General features: G+C 31.9%; 3 protein-coding genes and 2 non-coding genes across 7 annotated transcripts; 2 read left to right on the forward strand and 3 right to left on the reverse strand.

Moving 5' to 3' along the window:
• Positions 1-3002: 3002 nt before the first annotated feature.
• On the reverse strand, positions 3003-7130 carry LOC115700501 (CRM-domain containing factor CFM9, mitochondrial). Of its 3 annotated transcripts, none has more exons than XM_061102121.1 (4): positions 6909-7130; positions 6299-6569; positions 5194-5595; positions 3003-4756 (listed from the first exon to the last, which is right to left on the reverse strand). In XM_061102121.1, exons 1-4 carry the CDS (start codon positions 6980-6982, stop codon positions 3302-3304), a joined length of 2202 nt encoding a protein of 733 aa, XP_060958104.1. In that variant the 5' UTR covers positions 6983-7130; the 3' UTR covers positions 3003-3301. The 3 variants fall into 3 exon arrangements, with proteins under 3 accessions (XP_060958104.1, XP_030483905.2, XP_030483904.2); XM_030628045.2 differs by having other exon boundaries at positions 6299-6584; XM_030628044.2 differs by having other exon boundaries at positions 6299-6587.
• An 861-nt stretch (positions 7131-7991) lies between these two features.
• Positions 7992-11600, reverse strand: LOC115698866 (SUPPRESSOR OF GAMMA RESPONSE 1). Its single transcript, XM_030626073.2, has 6 exons — positions 11028-11600; positions 9982-10114; positions 9546-9729; positions 8929-9407; positions 8555-8827; positions 7992-8460 (listed from the first exon to the last, which is right to left on the reverse strand). Exons 1-6 carry the CDS (start codon positions 11033-11035, stop codon positions 8392-8394), a joined length of 1146 nt encoding a protein of 381 aa, XP_030481933.2. The 5' UTR covers positions 11036-11600; the 3' UTR covers positions 7992-8391.
• A 99-nt stretch (positions 11601-11699) lies between these two features.
• Positions 11700-11771, forward strand: TRNAD-GUC (transfer RNA aspartic acid (anticodon GUC)). Its single transcript has one exon. It is a non-coding gene; the product is annotated as a tRNA-Asp (tRNA).
• Positions 11772-13619: 1848 nt separating this feature from the next.
• On the forward strand, positions 13620-13691 carry TRNAD-GUC (transfer RNA aspartic acid (anticodon GUC)). The gene has a single exon. It is a non-coding gene; the product is annotated as a tRNA-Asp (tRNA).
• Positions 13692-14180: 489 nt separating this feature from the next.
• LOC115699359 (serine/threonine-protein kinase STY13) lies at positions 14181-17795 on the reverse strand. The gene is made up of 6 exons (XM_030626716.2): positions 16797-17795; positions 16219-16351; positions 15909-16104; positions 15446-15570; positions 15193-15351; positions 14181-14901 (listed from the first exon to the last, which is right to left on the reverse strand). Exons 1-6 carry the CDS (start codon positions 16925-16927, stop codon positions 14584-14586), a joined length of 1062 nt encoding a protein of 353 aa, XP_030482576.1. The 5' UTR covers positions 16928-17795; the 3' UTR covers positions 14181-14583.
• Positions 17796-20743: the final 2948 nt, after the last annotated feature.

The following is a 20743-nucleotide window of genomic DNA, read 5'->3' on the forward strand; positions in this document are numbered from 1 at the left end:
TGAATAATATTTGATAAAATTAGTTGGTACATTATCTGGTTTGAAATTTCATAGTTCATAGTCTATTGGTCTACTCAATCAATATCCATGGATCAATTTTGAATTGTCTTTTGGGGTGTTATATCTTTCTATGAAATTTCCCAACCAAGTACCATGTTAGGCTGTACTTGGTTTAAGTTAATTGATGATGATTCTTGAAATTGTTGTCTAGTGTAAGTAGCCCCATGCTCAATCAATTTAGGGTTCTCAATTCAACTGTTGAGACAAAAATGGTTGAGAACCTTTTTTGGGCAAGAGTGTAAAATTCTTGCATTACTTTGTTTTTAGACTATCAAAGAAGAAAAAAATGGACTAGGTCATTGTAGAACAAGAAAATAAGAACACTCAATTGGGATTGTTGAAAGTTATGGGGGGTGTCATGACTAAGAGTCATTGAAGTCTTCTATGATTGGAGTCTACCACTTATTGCTCACTCTCATAATTGATATGAAGTCAAGAATTTGACTTGGTATATTTTGGTAATGTTCTTAGAACATTTCCAATTACAAACTATAATTAGAAGTTTGAGATTTTTGGATTCAAATATGTAAACATGAAAATTTATTCTTACAAAATAATACTAAGCCTAATTGTATACTAATAAGATTAGAAATACGTGTGTATTTTTTAGTAGTTATATACTATTTTTTGAATTAATTTGCTTAATTTCAATCATACAATTATATAGGAAGTGATTCACTTAAAAATATTTACAACTAAGACTAATTATATATCAGTGTGTAATTTGATGAGCCTCATCCTCATGTTAAGAATTACATCATGGTAAATAAACATTTCATTAAGTATTGCTCCAAGTGACATTGACAATCCATAATTTTCACACTAATTTCTTTCCATATTTTATAGTTATTGACTAAGTCAAACACTACTCAATATTTATAACCGTTGAAAAAAGAAGAAGAAGAAAAATCCTCTCCAATCACAATCTACTTATTGACTTGAAATTATTAATAAATGAAAAAGCCAATAAGTAATATTTAATTTCAGATAAAACCCCTTAACCCAAGCTAACTCTATTAATTCAACAACCAACCAGTGTAGTGTAGTGTAGTGTGTGTATATATGTATAGGATTGTGTTTTATTTGACTAATTAAACACATTAATGAATCTAATTAACCAATAACTCAAACCTATAAACTCATTTTTAGGTGAACACATCATGATGGTTGTTCAACTCATTGTGTGGGGATTCTAAAGCTATTATTAACTCAAATCAAACCTATAAAACTCTTTTGCTTTTAATTACTTGTTCAACTTCACTTGGGGAAGTAATAATCAATTAGGATTGTAAGAAAAAAGTCTCAAAAAGAATATTGAATTCAGATGTTGTTTTATTTTATTTCCAACTATAAAGTAACAACAAAACAAAAGTTTAATTGAACTTAAGTTGTTGGCGTGATAATCTCACACACGAAATAAAATAAAAGAAAATAAAAAAGTGGTATTTTTGATAATTGATTGGTAAAATGCAACAACGTGTAAGGATGAAGTAGGAGTTGACCTGTGACATCTTCCTTCCCTCCACGTTAAAAGCTGACTTTCTAATTGCCTATTCTAGCAACCTCTATTTATTATTATTATTATTATTATTATTATTATTTATTTATTTACAATTCATCACAATTTTTTTTTTAAAATTTATATATACAATCATACTATTATAATATTTATTCAAAAGAAATTAAGACTTAAGCAATAATAAATAAAAATTCTGCGCGAACATCATTCTTCGAAACAACTTTTTAAAAAATAATAAGAAAATTTAACAATATTATGAGTTACCCTATTTTAATAGAACAATAAACAAAAACCAATAGTTTTTTATAGTGGTAAATAATAATATTAAAAGGAGAAAGCATAGAAAAACTGTTGTAAATTGCCTGCACAGTAAGTAGGCAAATTGATTCACTACCACTGGAGATCATTAGTCGTGTTTTAATTCAAGTTATTTTAATTTATTGATGTAATTAGTAGGTAGATATGTATATTTTAATTTAATAATTCATAAAATATTATTTTGTAGTAATATTTAATACTACTAATATCTAGCAAACATTCTTATTTTCTTAAGAATAACACACATTCAAATTACACATATTTATCACATACTTATATATTAAATAAAAATTCTATACACTGTTGATATCTAAGAGAATTTTGTTGTAAATTTTTTTTTGTATAATTATATATGTTATGATGTAAAATTGTGAAAAATTCAAAAAAAAATTTAACATACCTAACTCCTAAATCCTATATCTTGGTAATAAGGTGCATATATATTTGGGTGTGCATCATTTATTTGATGGGAAATTAAATAAGTTTTCTAAATTCTATTTACCGTTTTTTCATTCAACGGTTTTTAAGGAGAATAAGAATAAGAATAAAAAAGAGTTTCAATTTTCATGAATAAATACGCGTTGTGTTGTGGTGTGTCTGTGGGGCCCACACCTTTCTATATCATGATGTGGACTCTATTGTTTCCATTCGGCATAGATTCTGACTGCCACATCACACTTATATAATTTCAACCCACGCGCCATTTCAGTCCCACTCGCTCTCACAATGTTTTAGTGGCCTAACTCTCCTAACCGCCTCCCACTAAATCTATTTCTTTTTTCTTTTTTTCTTGAAAGGCCACTAAATCTAATTCAACACGTGATGTTTATATAAATAATTTTAAGACAAAAATACTATTTATCTGTGAAAAAAGAATGTCAGAAATAATATAATTTTTATTTAGAAAATTATGAAAATAAAATAAGTTAAGAAAATATTTAAATTAATTACTGGTCTTTTTAAATTCCAAGAATAAATTACAGAATATATAAAGTTCAGTATGACACTAATCCACAACAAAATCAGTGGCCATTCATATGCTAAAACTAAAAGCATATAATTATTAAATTATACTCGTAAATTTGATAATTGGCAATAGTTATCACATCTGTTCATCTTCATTCATTTTTCCAATACACCAAAAAAATCGATAAAGTACAAAATTTGTGTTCATTCTATTAGAGAAATGTAGTTTATAAGCTTCTCAAAAATATGAAAACCAGCTCAGTTTATAAACTCTCTTCAATCTTCCACATCCATGAATGTACCACCAACTTTTCATCCAAGTTAATGTGCTGAATCTTACTATTAGTAATAATCACATGTTCATGAACGTCCAAAGGCAAAGTCCTATGAAGGGCTTCCTCAACCTCAAGTATCTTATGATAATGATAGCCTACTTAATTAATCACTATCCCAAGTTTCATCCATCTCTTTTGCTGATTTTGATTTCCTTGTATCAGTCTTTTCCTTGTAATCACTTTTGACTTGGTACTCCTCTTCATCACCACTGCTCCAGTAATTTAATTTTCCGCCCCCTAATGCTTCTGTGTCGTCTTCTTCTAGCCAAGCAATTTCTGAATGACTAGATGCTGCTGCGGTACTTGTTAGTGGATCTTCATTATTACCAGTGCTGCCAGCTCTGTTTTGCCTACCTTTCACTGCTCTTGGTACCTTGAACCTACTACCATTTTCATCAGACTCGTCGGCACTGCTCTCATAAGTTATTCGTCTACCCTTTACTACTTTGGGTGCCTCAAGTCTATTGCATTCATCAGAATCATCATCACTGCTCTCATAATTCATTCTTCTTCTACCCTTTGCTACTTTCGGTGCCTCAAGCCTATTACATTCATCAGAATCATCAGCACTGCTTTCGTAAGTCATTCTTCGAGTACCCTTTACTACTCTTGGTGCCTCAAGTCTATTACATTCATCAGAATCATCACTACTTCTCCTGTAAGTCATTCTTCTACCATTCTCTTCCTTTCGGTTATAGGAGTTCTCTTCTTCATCGCTGTCACTCCTATAATTATAATTCGTTGCTCTTGCTGTGCTCGAGCCATGTTTTTCATCAGCATCTGATTGCTGCATTGCAGTTTCAAGATCGCTAAGCACGTTCTCTTCATCTGAATCCTCTTCAGGCATACTCTTTCTAAAGTTCATGGGAGCATTTCTTTTGTACCCTTCATTATTTCTGGGCCTGCTAATCCTTTCCTGCCTTCTTCCGTCACCTCTATGTGGTTTGAAACTCTCTTCACTTTCATCGGACTCGTCAATGTCACTATCAACAGGAGTAGGACTAGCACCTCTAGAATTCCGAGATCGCCATTTATTATCAGCATCAGAAGCATCATCATCTTCATCATCACTTTCAGAAGTCCTGTGTTTGCCACGTGTATCCTTCCAATTCCTATCCCCTCTGTTCTCATCATAAGAGCTATCGCCTCTAAATGTTTCAGCTCTTCTGAATCTCCCACCAAATTCCTCTCTGTTCCAATATTTAAGTCTACCAAAGTCTTCTTTTTCTGCTGCTTCCTCAGCAGCCCACTCTCGTTCTGCTGCATCTTCTATCTCAGCTATGAATTTATCTAACTCCTCCTGTTCCTTTTCATCAGAAGGTTCCGACGATTCAAAATTATTACTATCTTCTAGTGATAATTTATCCTCTTGGAAAACATATGGGGTTCCTTCCTTCTTATCAATTGCATTAAAAAATGAAGAAGCTACTCTCTGGATGCTGGCAGTTGCAACAGGATCCTCGGGATTTATACCACTCCGGCGAAGTTGTTGCTCAATCTTCTTTATGTTTAGCTTCTGAGATTCAAGAGCCTGCTCAAATCTGGCCTTGAATAATGCCTGCATAAAATACCAAAGAGTTCAATGTTCTTTCCTAACTGCCTGCATATCATTATATTAATCACTCTTCCAAATAGCACATTATAAATTATTTTGACAGTTTCTAGCCTAAGATCCTGGAGCAACTAAACTTCAACTTACAATATAGAGAATCCAATCCAATAGTTTCTAGCCTAAGATCCTGTTTTTAATTTTTTAAGAGGAAGGAAGAGTGTCAGTCAAATACAACATTGGACTGTGGGAACATTTCAGTCTGGGGACTAGAAGAACATACTCCAGGTGTTTGTATCCCTAATCTTGGTAACAGAAAGCCACAGACATAAAAATATTCTCAATAGTTTTCCCCAATGGTAAAAATACATAAATATCAGACTATACCAGCAAATTATTTGAATATGAATTATAGAATCTATTAAATGTATGCCTATTCCACCAACCTTTCTCTTTGTGAGGGTATTGATAGGTATCAAATTCTTCGGTTGACGATAATTCCTACCACGGAACATGATAATTGTTTTGACATTATGTATGTTTATCACAATTCCACCACTTAGTCGGGCAAGCATTGTTGCCATTTCCTTGATTCTTTCTTTGGGAAAGTTATCACAACAAACTTGTACGGTCTCATGAAACTTCCAGTGTAAATGCATATTTTGAACAACTCCTCCAAAGACTCCACGAACACCAACAGGAACATAATTTTTATTTTTGAACCCAATCTTTTTGAATGCCTGAAGTTGTTCAGGTGTAAATAGCTCAGGATCATGTCGAGGGGGTGGCAGGTCTGGAAGCTCATATTTCTTTAACTTTTGTAAGAGCAATGCTACTTTCCTCTTGGCCTGCATCAGTTCAATAGTATAAGTGCGTATTTGATCGTTGTAAAAGTTAATGAGATTGGATTGGAAGTCAAGAAAACAGGATCAACACACTTTATTAAGACCAATAAAAGTTGTAAATTTCTATATAAAAACAGTTTAACAACAATAACAATAAGCAAGGAATAAAATATGTTTATGATCAGAAAAGTAAACATATTCAACAAACTGGCCACCTCCTTGGTAAGTGGTAGGATTTTAAGCACATGGAAAAGAAAAATGCCAACCATCATAATTTTTTTCACATCTCCTTTTGACTTTATATAAGAAAATTCAGATTATTAGCTAAGCATAGTTTTTGGCATGAAACAGCATCTATATGCCAAAGATCTCCAACTTTTGAATCATTGCCTTTTCTTCTGAACATAATAAATTGCACCATCTGGTGCAGTATTCTATTACCATAAAACAGATCTAAAATATCAAGTCAATCAACCAAGAGAGAGGTAGCTCAAACGATCAAGCTTGTGGTGAGATTTGATATCCTTCCAGATATTATTATTATTATTATTATTATTATTATTATACAGCAATTACTATCTTAACAACCCAGTTTAATAGAAACAAAAGTAAGTTAGCAAAGAACACAGTATTGTCATTGCAACTAGAGTAAGAAAAAGCTCCAAACAATCATGTATCAGCAATAATTAAAGGCCAAAAACCATACCCTTTTAAGGTTGTAAACGTGCCTCTCACTTTCAGTCATGAGCTTCTTTTGAATTTTTTTGGCTCTTCTAACCTCCCTCAAAGTTTTACCGCTCTCCTTTTTCATCCTCTGCTCCACCTTGCTTCGCATGCTTCTTCCTCTAGGGGTCGATATGGACCGGCACCATGTGTGGAAAGGATCCAGCATTGTACAAGGAGAAGAGAATAACCCATCTTCTCTAGCTTTACTTGGTTGAACGAAATTACTTGAAACTAATTTGGTAGCAACTTCTCTACACAGCAAATCACTTCTAACATATAATATACAAATTTCATTAGTAAGAAAGAAAAACCAAATTTGAAATTTGATAAAGTTAAGCTATTACAGCTCAAAAACAAGCTCCCCAAACCTGTTTGGATGCTGAGAAAAAGTAGGAAACAAGTGAAGGAAAAAAAAGTGTACTTTTTTTACTTTTGAAATGAAAACCCAATACTTTGTTTAAAATTCCATTTCTAAATGTACAATTTTTCGTTGGGTTAATCCAAACAATGCAAAATTGGAAAAGAAAGAGTCGATTTCCTTCAAGTTCTCAGACAAAGAGAGGAAAATGGAAAAAAGAGAGAGAACTTACTTTGAAGAAGCGGAATGGAGAAGAGGGCAAAGGTTTTTGAAGGTATGCCTATGGAGATTCCTGGCAGCCAACATTGATATCGTTAAGCGAAAAGGGATTGGCAGTGAATTAGTGGTTTCTCCTTAATCTTCCATTAATGCCTCTTCTGCAACAGAGTAAGACCTCCCTCGTTGTCGTTGGGTTTTAGATTTTCAGGGTTTTAGTTTTAGGTTTTTGGGGCCAAACATTTTGGGACTGATCAGGGTTAAGACTGGAAACAGATTTTATTAACAGTATGTCGTTTTTGAGTTTTATTGTCGTTTTCTATATATCAATAATATATATTTTTTAATGGGAATGAATAAATTTATTAAAGGAAAAAGAATCAACTTTTATTTAGATAAATTAGCATGTACAACTAATAATAATTAAGAGAGCAATTTAAATTACAATTCAAATTCACATAATAACTCATATAACAACTACCAAAACAATCTAAAATATAAAAATGAAAAAGAAAAAAATAATAATAGTAAATGGAATGATTTCCTTTTTTTTTAAAATAGAGATCATGAATTCAAATTTGGTTCCTTTTAAGAATCTTAAATATGAGATAATATTTTAAGGGCATCCGTTGGTGCTTTGTTGAAATTCACGTGACACACTTCATCGTAGTAGGTGCAGACAATACACTTTAAAAGGTTTTGACGAACATTCGTGAGCAAAATTAAAGTTGTCATAATTACACCCAAAGAGAGGAGTCACAACTCGTATCTCCTCCTCTCCTTTTTATCATAACAAAATAATCATACTAATTTTTTTTTACAGATAAGATGAATCGAATTCCATTTTAAATTCAATTGGCAATAGAATAGCTCATTCATTTTATACATCACAATTTATTTCCACGCATTAGCAATATAGGACTAACTCTTAATATTAAAAAAAAAAATTGACATAAATTAAGAATATATTACGAAATTCAACACCATTCTTATATAAAAAGAATTTTCTTGTCGTTTACTGTGTTTTTCTGTCGTTTGCATTAGTTATTTCACTTTGGTATGTTCGTTTCTTTGGAAAAGAGAGAAAGAAACACACATATTTCTTAATTAAAATTATAAAACATTCTTCCATTGTCTACATAATATTAATTGCAGAAGATACAAGCAAGCAATTGAAGATTCAACCACTGCTTTCATTGGCTTTCATTCATAAAAATGAGATCTTTAAGCAATCTTAGCACTTAGAAGCAAAGACTGAATCCCTCTCAAACTACATTATCATCTTTCTTTAATCTCAACACAACTTACATACCATTTAACAACACCCTTAAATACACAATAATACAAATTAGCTTTAAACATAGTTAGGTAGATTCCCTCCATATCAAGGCTGTTTCTTGCATTTTCTCCATCAATTTCAATTGAGAAAACATAGTAAATGTCTCTGGTGATGGTAGTTTAGAACACCCTTTAGGATTATCATCTTTAAGTAGTTGCCTCTATATGCTGTCTCTTAACCAATCTAACCAATCAAGCACACTACTTTCTTGTGAACAAAACTGCAAATCCTACATTAACACAAAAAGATAATTATATTAGTAACACTGTATGTAGAATCTCTCAGCAGAACAAATAGTAGGGAAGGTAATGATGAAAGCTTACAGAAAGCTGGAAATCTGGTGGAGAGTCAAAGTCAAGGTTTTCAAGGTCAGAAATACCACAAGGTGGAATGTTTTTTCCAGTCAAGTTAGTGTTAGTGTTAGGTATGCAATCAAAAGTTTCCTTGCACAACAAAGAATCATCAATGTTCAATAAGTCATAGGTTTCGGCAGCCTGTGATTCACCCGCCAGCCACGGGAACTCCTCCATATTGTTCTCACCCTGACCGTCTGTTTGAGGGATAAGAGGTGACATTTCAATATGATCTCCTTCCTCCTGTAATAAAGAACCAGTCTTGAGGGGAAAAAAGACAATAAAAAGCTTCACCAAACATTCATGATATCATGTAACATTACATTAGCCTTTAAAGTAACTACCTTGGCAGATGACTGTAATGGAGTAGTAGTGTCAGTCATATCATGTCGAGGTGGGATTGGTGGATTTGAATTCGGAGTTTTGGGACTGGCTTCATGTGCTGCTGCTGCTTTCATATCAGATTCTTCAATCAGAGTAATGTTATCACTGTTTTCAGATTGCTTGTAGAAGATCTTTGAGACAACATAGTCTCCTTCATTTTCCTCTTCTCCAGTTCCCAAATGGTATTGGTGCATAGTCCAATTAGTTCTATCTGGCTTAGAGCCCTTCTTAGTGCTTTTATAAAGAACCATAATCTTCTTCCACCCCTTTTGAACTCCATTTTCAATCACAGGTTTAGTTTTACCTGTCTTGTGCCAGCGCACATGCTCAGCCGTCGAACCCTGCTGACATTGGACCTTGCGACGCTTCCTTTGACCAGTGGAATATGCATTACATATCTTATGAAAGAAATGAATGCTTCTTCCATCTTTCTTAGCACCTAAAAAGAAAACCAAATACGGTGAGATCTGTAATACTAATCATTATTGGTAGAATTATGTCTAATTTGAGTTTAGAAAATGTGTTGAATACTCAATAATTTGCTATGTTGTATTAGATTGGAATTAGAACAACTTACCAGGAAGATTTTCAGGATGGTCACAGTAAATTCCTTCTCCCTCAAGTGTGGGGATAAATTCATCAATAAACACATGAGGAATTATGTTTCCAACACCACATTTTCCAGACAAATGATATATGAGATCTTCATCAGATGGTTCAAATTTTACACCAGCTGGCAGCCCAGGCCACTCTGAAGAAACCTGCAAAAGAAATGTCCACAAAGACACACAAAGCAGTTCGGTAAACACCACATAAACGACGATTGGATAATAAATTCATACGATCAGGTCAGTTCATAAACACACCAAAGCTACCTAAGACTTAGCTCAATTGGTTGGGTGTGTAAGAGATTTGAATTACAAACCCCAGCTGGGCTAATTTACCAAATGGATAGCTAACTAATTGTTTCATTAAGAACAAAGAATACAATTGAATAGACAGTGAAATCTTACATCACTGTTGTCAATATCATAATGGCAATTTGGGCATTCACGATTTGCTCCACAGTCTTTTATTTGATAAGCAGAAGAACGAGAAGCACTCTTTACTTTTTTTGCAATTCCTCTGCTGTTCATGAGCCAGCTCCTGTATCCATGATAGAATATAAGCCAAAATTATGAGTTTATAGACAGAACACAACAACAGGATATAATATATGGCAGTATGTGCTCAATGCAATTCACTAGTTAAATCCTATATTGCAAATGAAACTTAGGTTTGTGCTAGTTTGGAGAAGAAACTAAAGTGACTAAATCACATTATCTGCTGATACTAATAGTTAAAGCCTACAAACTATCTTCTAGTTTGAGTCCACTATAAACCAGAACAGAACAAAAAGTTGATACTTGACTGTTTACCTAAGAAGAAAGTTATCACAATGCTTACAGAAATCAATCAAAAGAGGTATAAAACTGAAAACGAAAAAAGCACCTTATAAGTCAGTAAAAAGTACCCATTTTTGGATAATAAAAGCATCACCTCAATAAACCATTTCCCCCCTTTTTTTAGTTCAGGTTCCCTTTTTGGGGGTTGAGTATTAAATGGTCCTCCATCATAATACTTAATAGGTCCCCACTATGAACAAACTAAACCCAAAACCCCAAACCCAAAATCCCTCATTTAATCTTTTTTTATCATTATACACAGTCCAAGTCCAAGGATAAAGACTGAACTGAATAAAACCCAGTAAGCAAACACTCTATGTCAGCATTTCCCAATTTTTTTTTCCCAAGATTCTTTTTTTATAAGTTAAATAAGCTTAATCTCAGTTAATATCCCACCTCAATCCAAAAAAAAAAAAAGAAAAAAAAAACCCCACCAAAAGTTGGTTTCACCCAAAAGAAAATCCAACCAGGGTTTAAGAAAAACCCCATGAAAATCAATCGAAAACCTAAACCCAGATTCAAAACCATACAAAAAGAAAGAAACTTTGGTCTTCCAATCCAATCCATTGATAACTATCATCATCATTTTCATTACCCATCATCAAAAATCTTACCTTTCCATTTTCTTCAACAACAACAAGACAAAAGGATATGTTTATCTTAAAACCCGAGAACACCAAGTCAAACACAGAGAATATTTGTCTGGCTTTTAGCTCAGCTCAGCTTTGGTTTTATTTATGAATATATTTGTGTTGAGCACACTCTCTACTCTCACTGTTTCCGTTTCTCCTCTTGATTAAGTTAAACCCAAGTGAAGTGACAACGTATGTACTATATGTGTGTGTGTAAGCGGGAAAATTAGGCTTAGGAGGCCGTTTGATAGGCTTGGAAACCGAACCTAAGCTTAGGATAAAAGAATCTTCAAAGAAACGAGGACATTAACAAGTGAAAACATTAGTCCAAACCGTTGACCAAACCTGACTCCGAGCCTTAAATTTTTGTTCAGAGAAACTTCGGAAACAGAGTGGCATAATGGTAAATTAATGGTGGGGACATTACACTCTCTTCAATCTTGCCCTCCAAGCTATATATGGAACTTGTTGTGGAGACTACTTGAATTACCATTTTTGTCCTTGTTTGATGTTGTTAATTACGTTCGTGCACAGCTGACGTGGCAGTGGATATCTCTGTCGGCTCTAAAGTGACATTTAGTTAATCAAATTGTCGTTTACGTGTTCTTTTTCGTTTGTTTTATTTACTTAAAATGTTTGTTTCAAGACAACAATGTCGTTGTAGTATAGTGGTAAGTATTCCCGCCTGTCACGCGGGTGACCCGGGTTCGATCCCCGGCAACGGCGAAGTTTTGTTTTTAAGACCTTTTTGTAGCAAATTCAGAGATTGAACTAGGTAAAGAGTTTCTTTTTTAAGCACAAATATAAAGAATTCAGTTCATCATTGTATATCAAATTTGTTTTGATTTTGATTTAATTTTTTGTTTGAGAGAAATTTATTAAAATGAATTACTATAGGATGATATTGATGGAGGCATATTCCAAAGCGAAATGCCATGGTCCAAGAAAATTCATATGCCCATTGCCCCTTTATGGGTACATTAATCAAATTTTAAGAAAAAATAATAAAGAATATAACAATATATTATTAATTAATTGAAGAATAAAAATATAAATACAAATTATTAGATGTAAAATGAGATTTCCCTCTACTTAAAAGATGTTTGAAGATTAGTTAGCAACTACTTCTTCTCAGGATATAATGATTATCGAGTAAATAAATATATTACTTTTATTACTATAGTAATTTTGAATCAATACTTTTATTCTATCACCTTAAGACTTACCAAAAAGACAAAGAATAAGAAGATAAGAGAGCTTTTTAATGAGTCTTTATTTGTTGGTGTATTTTGAAACCTACTTTTATAGGATTTTGTATGGAGTAGAATACTTGGAGTCGTTTAGTTGGGAGGAATGAAAATATAGGAATAGGAATGAAATGGAATAAAATTTAAAATGCATAAAAAAAATTGATAAAAAAATAATTAATTTTTTTCTTGTTACATTGGAATGGTCATTCCTTTCTTTTTAAAATGAAATAACCATTCCACCAAAATAGTGGAAAGAGCATTCCATTGGAATGTCATTCCAATACTTTAAAATGCAACCAAACAAAGGAATGGAATGAAAATTGTTTCATTTTCATTCCATTCCATTTCATTACCTCAAAACAAACGCCACCTAAGTGTGAACACAATAAAATTAATATAAAAAATCTTACTAAATTAGTGATATTGATCTATCACAATCTTTACTATAATTTTGATATCAATCACAATATTCACTACTATTACAGTAATTAAATTATTAATCAAATCTGCATTTATTAACAACTATCAATAGACCACATTTAAGGTATCAATTTTTTCATTCACACATTAACCTAAATTAACTATTTATTATATATTAAATATAATTTTCCATTGAAAAACTTGAAATAATCTATTTTTATAAAGCATTAAGAAATATATGAATGTAACCAATACATAAATCAATTTATAAAACAAAAAAAATTAGAACTTATCTATACAAAATCTTAACAAGACAAATTTAAAAAAAGAAAAAAAAAACTCTTAAAGATTTTGTAAAAGTTAATTAAGTCTTGAGAGAAATTTATATTTATAGAGAGTTTGATACAAAGAGAAAAGAAGCTGAAGTATCAGTTTTAAAACAAAAAAATACAAGTTGATAAAACTAACTAACAAATAAACAAACCAATTAAAAACAATTACAAAAGAGAACTAACTATTGGTTATGAGGGCATTACTCAGGCAAAGAATAACTATTGGAGATACCAAAGAGATGATGTTTGATTTGTTTTAAGTAGCCGTATTCATGATATAACATAGCCTAGCCTAAGAGAGAGGCTTGAATTTGTGTTTTGTAGGCAATGTAGTTGGTTTGGTGTAAGTTTGATGGAGTTTCGAATTTGAATGAGAGTATATTAAAGGCTTTGTGGGATGATTGGTGTTTGGAATTTGGGTTTGATTAGTGGCCATATCGTATAAGGCCAAGGCTTCATACAAGCTTCCTATGATAACAATATTGACCGACTATATAAAAATAGGTGTGTTGTTTATCTTCAACACTTCTTAACTTGGTTTATATTCCTAAACTTGATAACAAAATCAACAAGTCGTTGTAGTATAGTGGTAAGTATTCCCGCCTGTCACGCGGGTGACCCGGGTTCGATCCCCGGCAACGGCGTTTCCATTTTTATTTTTTCAGACAAATTTTGGGTAGATTTCTCCTGCAACTTGAAGGAGTACGTACGTACAATCATGACAGAATCATCAAAACTGGGTAACATTATCTCTTTTTAAATGCTTCAAATATAATTTGGTCTATTTCTCCTGGTACTTTGAAGAGTACAATTATCAATAATGGCAGAGAATCATCATAAAGCTGAAGCTTTAATAAATGACCTGACTCAATTTAAGAAATTAGAGAAGCCATTTTCTTTTCTTCCATGGCTTCTCTCAGTTCTTGTTCAACTACAATAATGAAAAATTAAACCCCTCTTTTCCAATATTTCAAACACATCTACTCAAAGACACAAAAAAAAAAAAAAGTGAAAATCTTTAAAGACAATTAATGAACTTTTTGTTTATTTGTGATTGGTCACTGTATTACATCAAAAGTAAGCTTTTTAGAGTTTTGATTAGATGTCTAATAGTAAAGCAAATGCCATTTGAATGATTAAACCAAACCCCAAATGTTTTTCCTTTTTTTTTCTTTCATTCAAGTAAAGAAGTTGTAAGTTGTTAATAGAGTAAAGGCTTTTGGATGAACCTTTATTTTACAATTTAATTACATCACAGCAAACCCAACTCCATGACTTTTAAAACTATAGGCTAATGTGATTAAAAGAGAATGAGAGAGTGAGAGAGCTACATAAATTTTGACAGTAAAATCAGACAAAAGGCAGCTTTTTTCTTCTTGTGGTTTCTCAAATGACTAATTCAAAGTAACATCTTGTTCAATTTTTACAGAGGGTATTGTTTGTTTATTATGTTTTCCTAATAGTTTTTTTTTTTCCTTTTTTGCTTTTCTTTTTTAAATGTCTCAGGAGGTTGTAATTGTGGCCCTTTTTGAGGATTTAGTAACACTGGTTAAAGCAGAAGAAGAGGCCTTTAGGCTTTTCTTCTTCTGTGTTGGTTTTCGGTGTGTCTCCTGCTTCTTCTCTAACCGCCATTAACGAACTGGTACCCGGTGACTCTGGTGGCAGTACAGCATTCTCTGATCTGAAAATCCGCAATGGAATTACCGGCTCTGCAGGTGATATCGTCGAGAGATAGTGCAGGAGCATTTGTATAATTTGGCTGAAGTTGGGTCTGTCATTTGGATCTTCTTTCCAACATGAAGTTACAATCAATGCTAAATCCTCAGGGAGGTTCTCAGCACTTGGCCTCACATTCTGAAACAACACCAGAAGAAGTACAATGTCAAGTAATCCGTAGAGTTTGTCATTTTATACTGTAGCCTTTGGCAAAAAGCAAATTAGTAACACCAGATGAACAGTTTCAAAATTGTCCTAATGGTTTTTTGTTTCTGCATTCCTACTTCAATAGCGATTTGATTCATGTTTGGCTGTTCATGTTTCCTCAAGTAAATTCACTTGCTAGTATTTAACTATGGTGCTACCATGAATGAATATGCAAGGTCTAGTCATTCCAATACAGTTAAATTTTCAGGAACAGCTCATTACCTTGAAGGCTGCAGCATATGCAGCTTGTAGATTCGACATGCCTTCAAAAGGCAACTTATTATGGACGAGCTCCCATAAAACAATGGCAAAGCTGTATGCATCCACCTTGTGATTGTAATGCTTCTTCTCGCCATGCCTTAATGTGACCGTGCTGTAAAGCTGCCATCGGATCATATGTAAACAGCCTTCAGATGACAGATTAAGACAGAGAGAGTGAGAGAATCACAAAGGTTGAATCGAATTTCATTTTTACCTCTGGTGCCATCCACCGATAAGTCCCAGTTTCAGCAGTCATCATCTCTGTGAGTGTCTCTTCTCTAGCTAAGCCAAAGTCGGCGAGTTTAACCGTTTTATGGTCTGCAGTCAAAATCAAGTTCTCTGGATAGGAAAAAGAAAACAAAATCATTAGAATTTTAGTAGAATTCAATGAAAAGGGGTGCAAAATTATGAGATTCTAAAGTAAACTCAATCACTGATCCTTACTAGAAATGCCAAGAGCCAAAAGAGGCACATTGTCTATCCACTTACTAGAAGAACCTATAACAATCAATTCTGGTGACTTTTATACAATCCATCTCATGGATTAAGCTAAAATACTCAAAAGACAAGGCCTTAGAAATCAAATGCAAAGTGACTCATAAACTGAGACAACACACAGTTTGTAAAAAGCTTTTAAATAATGTCATCATTCAACCGAAAAGGAAATAAGAACACACCGGGTTTGAGGTCACGGTGAATGATCCCATGAGAGTGCAAGCATTCCATTGCACGAGCAATATCAAGCGCAAACCCGACTGCCACACGCGTATCCAAGCATCTTGGCCGCATATTAAACAAGTATTTCCGCAATGTCCCACCTAACAGAAGCTCTGTCACTATGACCATGACAGGTTCCTTGCAAGCTCCAATAAACTGATTGATAACAGGCAAAACACAAATCAAAAACCCTCTTACACATTACACATATCCAACATTATAACTATCATTTAAACATAATCACACAGTAAGTTTGTTGATAAAACAAACCTTCACTAAATTTTTGTGCTGAACTTTAGACAACATTGCAACCTCTCTTGCAAACCTCCCTTCTCTCTTGGCAATTTCTTCTGGTGTATCTCCTCTATGAACAATTTTAACAGCAACAGTCTGATTCTTATATCTGGAAAGAGAAGAAGATACTTAAAAAAATCAATGTTATAATCAAAACCCAGAAAGAGATCATATGCAAAATTTGTGATTGTCATTTCTATTGGAAAACCCCAATTGACCAAGAAAACAAAAAGCAAGGCTTTATAACATAAAGGAGTTCTGAAACTAATTGGGTCAGTGAGATTAAGAAAGATGGGCCCTTTAGAAGCTGGGACTGGGAGAGGAGAGACTGTGTGGGGGCAGTAGTGTTAACTATGGAAAAACAAAATCTAATTAAATGAAAGATCAGAGGTGAGTGAGAACAAATCTGGAAAATCCCACAGTAGTAGGCCAGACAGAGAGGAGAAAATCCTCAAGTACAAAGTAAATGTGTAAAAAGGTTTGAGATTTGTTCAAAGATCCAAAACAAAGGACAGAAAAAACAGAGAGAAGTGAAGTTTGGCTTGTTGACTTACTTTCCTTCGTACACTTTGGCGTGTGCACCTTCCCCAATCCTCGGTCCAACAAAAAGATGTTTTGGATCGATCAACCACTTGGCATCTAAACTAAACTCGTCAACCGAGTAAACCCCATTACCAGATCCCATACTTTTCTCTGTGCTAAACCCAAACCAAACCAAGCCAACCAGTACTTAACAAACCATACCCTTTTTCAAGTAAACTCAAATTCTTACCCAAGTTCCAATTTTTATTCAAAAAATAAAACAAACACTACTATGTTTTAGGACAGAAGAGAGAGAGAGAGAGAGAGAGAGAGAGAGAGAGAGAGAGATTTGAGCTAGATGTAGAGAAAGAAAATATATATGTTGTGAGGTTTGTACACATGGCAAGACTTACAACACAGACCCATCCCCAAAATCACGCTATAAAAAAAGCTATAAAATATCTGCCATGTGCCTTCATTCGGAGGCAGAGAACATCACTCGGAGGCCACCCACCAACAAAAGCCAGAAAATTTATTAAAAAAACCAAAATCAAAACCAACTCAAACAAAAAATAAAGCTCTGTCAGAAAGAGCAGAGTAGTGAAGCTAATTTATGGGGGAAGAAAAGAAAAAAAACAAAAACCAGAGGGGGAAGAAGCTCTGAAAATCAATCAATGGTGGCCGAAACTCGATGACCCAGATGAAGATTTGAGAAGATGGTGGTGTAATGAGAGGTGGGTTTGTGTTGAAAATGAAAAAAAAAATGATCTTTTTGGTTTATTTTTCACGCGTTGGAAGGAATGAACTGCTCTGTTCTCGATCTGTAGATAAAGCCGCGGTGAGGGAATTGTCCTTGTCAGAAACAGTGTGCTCTCTTACAAATTTTTAATAATTATTTAATTTTATTATTTATATATATAAAAAATAATAATAAAATAGGTATTAGAGCCTAGAGAGACAGAATGTGAGTTGAAGAAAATCTTGTGAGAGAGAGAGAGAGAGAGCTTTTGGTGCTTATCATATAATTGGATAATTGAGTGGTTTATTTATTTTGTGTGTACTTGTGTTGTGATTAATTTAATTTAATTACTTAAACAATATTATGTGAACTAAAATGTAATAGGACTTAGCACCACATGATTATGGATTACCAATTGAATCAAAATGACTAACTTGTTATTCTATCATTCTTGTCTTTAAAAGAAGAAGAAAAAAAACTTAATAACAAAAATTAATTTTAATAATCTTTTAAGAATGAGTTATTGATGTCTTATCAATATGAGTGATAGAGTAACAAATAAATGTCTTTTTTTTTTGGTTTGCATAAAGGTATACTAATCAAATCAGAAAGCACTGATAATTGACTAAGCCTCTAATAAATCTTTTTGATTAGATTAGAAAAGGTGGAGTTTAAAAAAATGGGATATTAGTAAGTGTATTTGCATTAAAACATCTCTTTGGTAGTATTAACTGTGTGATTTATTTTAGTTTGTTAGATATCAAATTAAGACTAACTAATATTTTGATTAAAACAAATTGGGAAACATAACCATTGATATAAACACCACATTTTCATTACTATTATTATTATTATTGAATATATATATATATAAAAAAAAAAAAAAAAAGACATTCATGTTTAATGGATTCAATTCAATGAATTAGCTATGGGTTAGGAGAGCTTAGAGTCATAGGAGGTTTCTCAAGCATTTATGGTTGATTTTGTCTAAAGTGAGTAGTCTTTTTCTTAAATGGTCTATTTTGTCTCATTACATAAAAAGAAACACTTCTTTAATCAACAAAGTCATTACTCATTAGTATGTAGGGTGATGATGATGATGATGATGATCCTTGGATTTGTATGTCTAAGAAAAGGAATCAAATATTTGTGTTGAGTTTCTTTCCTCATTGATCATCTTGGTTGAATTTAAGGGTTCAATTAATTTGGAAAAAAGAAAGAAAAAAAAAAAGTTATATGTTGCTTCTTCTACTCCTTCCAAATTATAAACAAGTTGTTAATTAAAATATTTGAGATTATCTTTTGACCTGAAAGCTACCTGCTCCAACCAAATTGGTGCCAAAAGAAATAATTTATTTTAGTTAAGGAACTTTCTATGAATGAAATGAAAAAGTATCATGTGAACCTTTAATAATCCCAAAAAGTGTCAAATTTTATAGAGCCAAATACATGCAAACTTGGTTAAAATAGTTTCTCACAATTATTGGGTTTTCACTACAAAACCAAATTTACGTTTTTCACTACAAAACCAAATTTACACTTTAGTTTTGGAAACATGACTAATATGTTTTCTAATTGTCTAATTACAAAAATAGAAACTTACTTGGAAGCTATAGTGAAGTAGGAGCGCATGGCGAGTGGATTTGCGCGGGTTTTGAGCGGTTTGTGCCGTTTTTTTATTTGGCGGGTTTGGAATACAATGGCAATAACTGCCTGATAAGTAAACGGTTTGCGCTCCTTTTGAATGACAGTTTATTACAGTTTTTTTGGCGGGTTGGATTGATTAATTAAGAAAATAAATAAATAAAGTAGACAACCTTTTATTGAAGTGATAATTTATTAAAATTATATTTGCAGAATATGACAATATATTTTAACTTATATTGATTTTGTTTCAAAAGTAGTATTTTTACCTAATTTTATAATATTTTGAGGATATTAATTTTAGAATTCTAAATCTGAATGCATATTAAATTATATTTTATAAAAAAAAATATTCAAACAAAACATAATTAATATATTAACTTTAAAAAAAATTATTGCTATAAAAAAAACTTTAAAAAATTAATGTTTCAAATATTTTGAACACGTTTAAGGGCCCGTTTGGCACAGCTTTTGGAAAAGCTAAAAGCTGCTTTTCAAAAAAGCTGTGACAAAAAGGTGTTTGGTAAGCAGTTAAAAAATAGCTTATTGAAGAAATTATGGAAAAGCTACAGCTAAAAGCTAAAGCTGGTACAACCCAACTTTTAGAAAAAGCTGTTTTGATTAAAAGACTTTATAATAAATTATTTTTACTAAAAATTTATTTAATTATTTATTATATATTATAAAAAATTAAAATATTTTTTAAATGAAAAAATATTTAAAAAATAAATAATATTTAAATTTCTAATTTTTTATTTTATTTTAAAAAATATTTTATATTTATATTTTTATTATTAACAAATAATATCAATTTATGTTTCTTATAAACTACAATTTTATCTTTTGCAAGTGATAAAAATATAATTTAAAAATATTAAAAATTATTTTTATCAAATGCATATAAATTTATACTATAGAAAAAAATAATTAAAAATATATAAAAAAATAAAAAAATTATATAACATATTTTTTTATATATATTTGTAATTATAATGAACTAGATTAAAATATTATTATTATTGTAATAGAATCTTAACAACTCACAGCACTTTAAAAATTATAATTTACCAAACACTCAGCTCAGCTTTTTTTTTCCATGCTTCATAAATGTTTTTTCTCACAAGATACGACATTGCTTTTCCCCACAAGACAAATTGCAAGCAACCGGCCCTAAGTTTCATATAGATAGGCAAAGAAATAATTATTTATTAAAAAAGTAAATTAATAGTATTTAAGTTATATATAAATTTAAAAGAATTTTTTTATTTTTACACTTCATAACAATTTTTTTATTTTTACACTTCATAACAGTTTTTTTTTTTCATTTTTACGGAATTCTACATAGAAACCCTTATTGCAACTAATGCTGCAACCTAAATTGCAATAAAAAATCGTATATAAACTCCTATTGCAACTAGCGCTGTAACCATTTTAGAAACCCAAATCATAAATTTAAAAAAAAATTAAAAAAACAATATATAGAGTAATTTTCCAAATTTAAATAGATTGCTAATATTATATATAATAAAATCCCCAAAATGATCTCTTTAATTTGTTTACTAATATATACTACAATATATTGCTACCAATTTTTAC

This window comes from Cannabis sativa, chromosome 8, assembly GCF_029168945.1.
Source record: "Cannabis sativa cultivar Pink pepper isolate KNU-18-1 chromosome 8, ASM2916894v1, whole genome shotgun sequence".
Taxonomy (NCBI): Eukaryota; Viridiplantae; Streptophyta; class Magnoliopsida; order Rosales; family Cannabaceae; genus Cannabis; species Cannabis sativa.